General features: G+C 40.7%; 1 protein-coding gene across 1 annotated transcript; it reads right to left on the reverse strand.

Moving 5' to 3' along the window:
* Window positions 1-4,895: 4,895 nt before the first annotated feature.
* LOC308366752 (trypsin inhibitor ClTI-1) lies at window positions 4,896-6,634 on the reverse strand. The gene is made up of 4 exons (XM_080840495.1): window positions 6,543-6,634; window positions 5,842-5,879; window positions 5,372-5,481; window positions 4,896-5,034 (listed from the first exon to the last, which is right to left on the reverse strand). Exons 1-4 carry the CDS (start codon window positions 6,589-6,591, stop codon window positions 4,980-4,982), a joined length of 252 nt encoding a protein of 83 aa, XP_080696621.1. The 5' UTR covers window positions 6,592-6,634; the 3' UTR covers window positions 4,896-4,979.
* Between the last annotated feature and the right edge of the window lie 282 nt (window positions 6,635-6,916).

The following is a 6,916-nucleotide window of genomic DNA, read 5'->3' on the forward strand; positions in this document are numbered from 1 at the left end:
CCCATAATTGTCTGCTTGAGGATAAGTAGATCGCTTGAACCAACAAATCCCCATGACCGAACTAACTATAACATTTGTACATGAGCTAACTCACACTTGCAACTACTGGTAGTCCCTTCTTCTACCGTATAATTCTTATTGCACTTCCTGTGACAAGTTTATATATTCCATGCACTTAATTAAATGATAATTCAACGAAGTGAACATACAAAGGCAATTGTTTTGTTCTTACCAGACAGAAAAAGGATAATCGAAACGCCGATTAGGATTGCTAGCTTCATGGTGGCTTTCAGGTTGTGGTACAGGTACTGTGAGTTTCAGCAGGTGTGTCTTTGTTTGTCTTCCTGAACTCTATTTAAAATGGTCTGTTGAACACATTGAGGTACCGCACAAAGTGAGTTTAAACTACACAATTGTGCAAATTCGTCTTTGCAGTTGTAATTGTACCTATGCAGTTCCTACAAAGATGTGGAAACGGTTTGGTAACTTTTTTTAACTGGGGTCATGACTCATGACGGATCATGAAGCCATGCGCCCCTGGGCCTGGACATGTAAAAGGCCCCCTCCCCTTCGGAGCTAAGCTCCGGTACGCGATCAGGCACAATTCGCGTGGGCGAGAGTCGCCATTTCGCTTCACGCGAATCAGGCACAATTCGAGTGGGGGAGAGTCGCCACTTTGTTGAGACTCTTATTAAAGACCTAACTCATTCAAAGACAAAACAAATAGCTACACGTAGGCTAACCTATAAACGTTGTTGAGACTCTTATTAAAGATCTTACTCATTCTCGTGGTCGGTAACAACAACAATAACAAAACAGAGACAAATAGCCACACGGTCAAGCAATGTCATTTATTACGTTCTACGAATCCAATACAAACATGTAGCCTACTGTTCGGGTAATAATTTACAGCAACTCTTGACTTCTATTGAAAGAGATTTAGAAATCCACAAAACCTGGTTTGATTTGAATAGATTGTCACTCAATAGAAAAAAAACGAATTCATGGTCTTTGGAAATCGAAAAGAAATAGGTAAGGACATTAAATTAAAAATAAGTCATGCTGAACGAGTGACCGAGATAACATTTCTAGGAGTGGTCATTGACCATAAATTAATATGGAAACCACATGTTTATTATATCAAAGGAAAGATCTCTAAGACGATAGCAATTTTGTACAAATCAAGAGGCATGTTAAGCTATAAGGCATGTTAAACTATAATAAACATATTATTTACTGTTCACTTATACTTCCCTACATATCATATTGTGTGGAAGTCTGGGGATTGACATAAAACAACTGTCAATTAAATCATTGTTTTACAAAAACGAGCCATAAGGATAATAAATAAGGTTGATTATTATGCACCCACTAACCCATTGTTTATGAAATCATTTCTTATGAAATTTAATGATCTGGTATATTATAAAATAATGACCTGGAGCCCCCTTCGTGCGCGCACGCGGCCGCAAAAAATGTTCACGCTCGCACACACACACACACACACACCATTAAGCGTTTGATATATAATGTAATATATATGACCACAATGTGTTGGATTTTACGGTCGAATTAAAGGCACCCAGTGCAACTTTCGAGGCTTAAAAATAAACATTCAATTTCTAGTCTATTTTACACGTAGTAAGTTTCAATAACTCCATACCATTACATATCGACATTCAAGGAGCAAAGATGAGAGGTCATTGTGTGGTGAGAACTGATAGAAAATCGATAACAACAACAATCGCCGCCATTTTCTTTCTTTATTGGTGCCCACCAGTGGAGGCTTCTCCATTGAGGAGAGGGAGGAAGATCCTCCTTAACATTTTGAGAATAAAAAGTGTACTTTGCCCAGACTACTGTGATTAATTAAAACCCTTAAATAGGACTACTTTAATACCTTTGTATATGTAATGTTAGTTTCCCAGGGTAAAGATGACATTAGCACCCCCTATCGCTATCGAAAATTACTGCCGGAGGACCTTCCTCCCTCTACCCTCCATTGACTCCCATTCATTTCTCTGCCTGCGCTGGCGGCTCGTGGAATGCGTTGACTTCAATGGCAGAGAGGAGGACGATCCTCCTCTGAGAGGGTGTGACTAGTTTAGGGGTCTGGATAGCGCTAAAATCTATTAACGAATAGGCTGGAGTCACGTCTGCGCTATGAACCAATAAGCAGAGGCCCTGGATATGGTGGGTGGCGTTATCCCCTCAAATCTAGGCTACGAAAGATAATCTGCTCAGTTTAAGAGACACAGTTTAGCAAGAATATCTGATCATTTTAATAATGAGAACACATTAGCAAATTAGCAAATAAAGTAAACTATGGAAACCGAGGACATTGTTCATGTTTTATTACAGAAACCATTCCATGGGGTGAGTTACAATGACAAGTTGGCCATTAAAGCAACAGGTAGACCAATTCCAAAGATTGAAATCACCAAAAGCAACGGCAGAGTCAGTGTCGTGAGTGCTACATGGTTTGCTAGGTAGGCTACTCATGGGTGACTGGTAGCATTACCAACAATCGGTTATATTGCTGGCCCTGTTTACTAATGAATGTCAACTCTCCAACGTGGTCTTTTCATGGATTTACTGATATAAAAAATATTGACAGGGCAACCAAGCGCCACGACAAATGTCAAGACCACGTTGGTGCTGCTATCCGCCCTTCATTGCTAGGCGGCACCATGCCTATAGAGCGGTTAGTGGATGAGGGTGTGCGGCTGCAAATTCAACAGCACAACGCTAAAGTGCGTGGCAATAGGGAGGTGGTAAACCGTCTGTTAGATGCAACGGCTTACCAAGGCATGCTAGAGTTGTCTTTCAGGGGGCATGACGAAGGGGAAAATTCTGACAACAAGGGCAATTACAGGGAACTTGCGGAGGTGATAGCGAAGTATGACCGTGTTCTGGCAGAACATCTGGAAAGCTCAACCGTCTTCTCACAGGCATGTCAAAAACAATCCAGAACGATCTAATTGCAGCCATTCACCATTCGATTGAAACAGAGCTAGAAAAGGAACTTAACAGGGCACACTTCTTTTCCTGGCAAATTGACGGCACCACAGACATTAGCTGTCATTCTCAGCTGTCTGTCATCTTGCGCTATGTTGATGACCACGGTACAATTCAGGAACGCCGTTTTTCTAGCCAATAATACTTGAGAAAAAGGATGTAAGTGAATGATTCAGAGCATGATGCATTTGAAATGGCATCAATTATGGTCTTGTGTCTTCATTCTTCTTAAAACAATTGTAGCTGAAAATAATCAGACAAATTACAACCAATAGCTTCAGTCATTGAGTGGAAAAAATAGGCCCAATGATTGGCCCAGAATCTTTTATTTAGTTTTACAAATCAAGAGTAGTCCTGATTTGACTAATTGGCTTTGCATCCTTTCCTTCTGGCCTGGACTAGTCCATCAAAGACATGCTGCCCACCAGCTTTCAAAGTACAATGCTGCCACTGGTGAATTTATCAATTTTATTCACAAAATTATCCCTCCCGGCTATTTTGTGATGTAGTTCACCAAAACACCCTGAAACAACTTGAGTCTCACATACTTATGCCACCAACAGTACAAATGGGCCAATGGCAACCAAGCGCGCAGTCCTTCCTCCCTCACTTTAAAAACCACCAGCCGCCACTGGTGCCCACAATAAATAAAGCAGGATTCCAGTCAATGGAAAAATGGCCTCTCCCCACCGGCGATTGTTGTTGTTTACGATTTTCTATCAGTTTTCACCACACAACGACGTCTCATCTTTGCTCCTTGAATGTCCATATGTAATATGGAGTTATTGAAACTTACTACGTGTTAAAAAAGACTAGAAATTGAATGTTTATTTTTCATTGAATGTTTATATAAAGTTGCACTGGGTGCCTTTAATAACTTCGGCTATTGTATTGGGAAGGTAGACAGGTCAAAGAGAAAGCTATATCAGAAACGTGGATATAACTATCACACGGTAACGTAAACAGACAGTCAAAGTGCTGAAGCGTTCTTAAAAACATGAAAGGCACGATTTGGTGCGGCGCCACACAGCAGCAGTTTACCCACAACTGATAAACACACACATAATCACACACACACACAATCACACACACATACACAATCAAACAGGCGCTCGGCGGCGGCCTGACTGCGAAATTATAACAACCTGTTAAATAGTGGCGCGGCAGCTTGAATAATGGCAGCTGTGCAGGAGACGTTATTGCTATGTCCCTGTTGTAGTGTTGTAGTGGTCATCAGCTCGTAGGCGATGATGAGCTATATGACAAGGCAAAACGTCTGTCTGACCTATACGACAGGGGCATAGCAATAACGTTTCCTGCACAACTCCTATCATTCAGGGCCTGTTTTAGAGCAGAGATGGCTTAGCAGTCCTCATTCTCCCAATTTGCCCAGATGCTGATTGTGGATTATCACTCTTATCAGCCTTTCAATAAGGTGTGCACTGCCCTGCTATTGTTTCTGACATCTGTGACAGTGGCAACAGCCGAGTGATCCTTTTCTCAAATTGAAACTCATTTAGACCTGAGGGGCAGCATGGGGCAGAAGAGGCTGAATGGGCTGGCTATTCTGTCCATTGAAAACGAATATTATGCACCACCACTTTTATGTTTGAAAGGCATCGTTCGGCTTGCAAGTGTTCTTTTTTTGTGGTCTTTTCCAATACAGAGAAGGCAACCTTTCTTTTATATTGCCTGACCTTACTCTGGCAGTGAAAGACATGACATTTTTTCATTATTACATTACAGAAATGAGTGAAACACACTTGAGAGCTGCATAACTTTATTGCACTTTACCATACACGTCTCATTAGACATGCACAATGAGGTTACAGATCTAAAGCGAAAAGCAGAAGACTCTGGAAGACTTGAACTGAGAGAGAAATGCTAAAAAAAATATCTGGAAACATTCTGCTGTAGACTTTTTAGCTTGTGGCCATTGCTGTCCATCAGGAGACCAGTGCTCAGGCAGTCTTGCATTCCCCGTTGTGCACGACACGGACACTCTGCTTTTGTTCCCTGGAGAGAAGAGACAGACTTGGGTCAAATACTTTAGCATGTAGCTGAACATGAAGCCCTTTCAAAATGTGTTTCAGACGTGCGTCATGATGTATCGTCCTAATCATGTGACTCCTCCCTACTGGAGCTGGGAGGGTCTCATGGCTGTTTGTGTCTGGGGCAGCTGTTCCAACACCCCCCATTCTCACACTTAATTCCCCCCAAAATAGTCGACAGTACAATTTATAGACAAAACGATTTAGTAATGAAAAGTCAACAACCCAAGATAAATAAAATTCCATCCATTTCAACCACTTTGCTACCGTAACTTCTTCAGTGGGAAATAGTTTCACTTTACTTGTTGTCATGGCAGAGCACACACTCTGTGCTGTAGGTCTTGCCATCGTCTCCACACACAGGGTTGTACTCCCGTGAGCACATATCGCCAAGGTACTGCTCACAGTCAGGCTGTGAAATGAAAACATAGCTTTGACATGGACAGTATGGTGTGTGTGTGAGCTTTGACATGAACAGTATGGTGTGTGTGTGCTTTGACATGGACAGTATGGTGTGTGTGTGTGTGGACTTCCTGTTATTATTTGAATGGCAGGGCAGGAAGTAAACAAATCACAAGAAGTGACAAGTACTGTGTTCACAGAAATCAAACAACCAGAAATAGAATATCTGACTTTTTAACTATAGTACATTTAGTGTGTTTGTGTTGAAGAAAACTGTTAATTAGCCTTTTTAATTGACAGAATGTGGAAGAATGACATCAGATGTTCAGTTTGTTTGTTGTGAGTGTTAACTAATTCTTAAATCCCTTACCTTTCTGGCCTCTGGTGCAGCATTCTCAGCCAAAGCAACTAGTAAAGCAAGAAAGGGAGGGAGAGAAGACTGAATTCTATGGAAAATAAGGTACTTTCCTCTTCATGTGTTACTAGACAACATCAGGGTAGTTACTCGAAGGAATGCTGTTGAGCAACTCTTTATTGTTTCTCATCTGACTGTTTTGTGTGAATGACATGCAGCCACATTCTAAATGCTCCAGTAAGATGATCCTCATGTATCGTGTTATTGTTCCTGTACATTGTCTATATATGTATACTGATAGCCAACTGGATGTTTTAATCCCTGTAATAATGAGCCAGTTAAATGACAATGTCTAATGATATTGTTTATCTTTTTAGTAACACTCTACTTTGTGATCAAATAGTTGTAATTTGGTCAATCTTCCAGTGCAGACTATCGCAATTGTTCTATGGTTTAAATCATGGTGTTTTCTCAGTTCACAGTGTTGGTCAACAAGGGATTTGTTCTAGACAAATAGAACTAACCATTATATGTTTACATGAGCTAACTCACACACGCAACTACTGGTAGTTCTTTCTTCTACTGTATAATTCTTTTTGCACTTCCTGTGACAAGTTTATATATATATATATATATATTAAAAAAAACATGAACTAAATTAAATGAAAATTCAACGGAGTGAACATACTATATAAAACCAATTGTTTTGTTCTTACCAGACAGATAAAGGATCATCGAAACGCCGATTAGGATTGCCAGCTTCATGGTGGCTTTCAGGTTGTGGTACAGGTACTGTGAGATTCAGCAGGTGTGTCTTTGTATGACTTCCTGAACTCTATTTAAAATAGTCTGGACTGAAGTCCAGTCATCACTCCTCCCACCATGCACCTCCTCTTTGAAAACCTGCTTGGTGACATCACCCACATGATACTCCCTTGGCTAATTTAGGCTGTTTTGGACACAATAGTTTGTGATGAGTGAGGAGAAAGTTGACAATGCTACGAGGTGTGCTTTTGGTCTGTCTAGCTTGTTCTGTTAAAGGTTTCACAAAAGCACAGTGTCAAGAGTGTTTACTATAAAATAAATAAGT

This window comes from Sprattus sprattus (assembly GCF_963457725.1).
Source record: "Sprattus sprattus genome assembly, chromosome: 6".
NCBI lineage: Eukaryota > Metazoa > Chordata > Actinopteri > Clupeiformes > Clupeidae > Sprattus > Sprattus sprattus.

What these genes read in the sequence shown, in the direction of transcription:
- LOC308366752 (XM_080840495.1), bottom strand. Translation starts at nt 6,591, where the DNA reads ATGAAGCTGGCAATCCTAATCGGCGTTTCGATGATCCTTTATCTGTCT. An exon ending in GATGATCCTTTATCTGTCTG is followed by an intron (nt 5,880 to 6,542) that starts GTAAGAACAAAA and finishes TTGCTTTACTAG; the next exon opens with TTGCTTTGGCTGAGAATGCT. An exon ending in GTGCTCTGCCATGACAACAA is followed by an intron (nt 5,035 to 5,371) that starts GTAAAGTGAAAC and finishes TCTTCTCTCCAG; the next exon opens with GGAACAAAAGCAGAGTGTCC.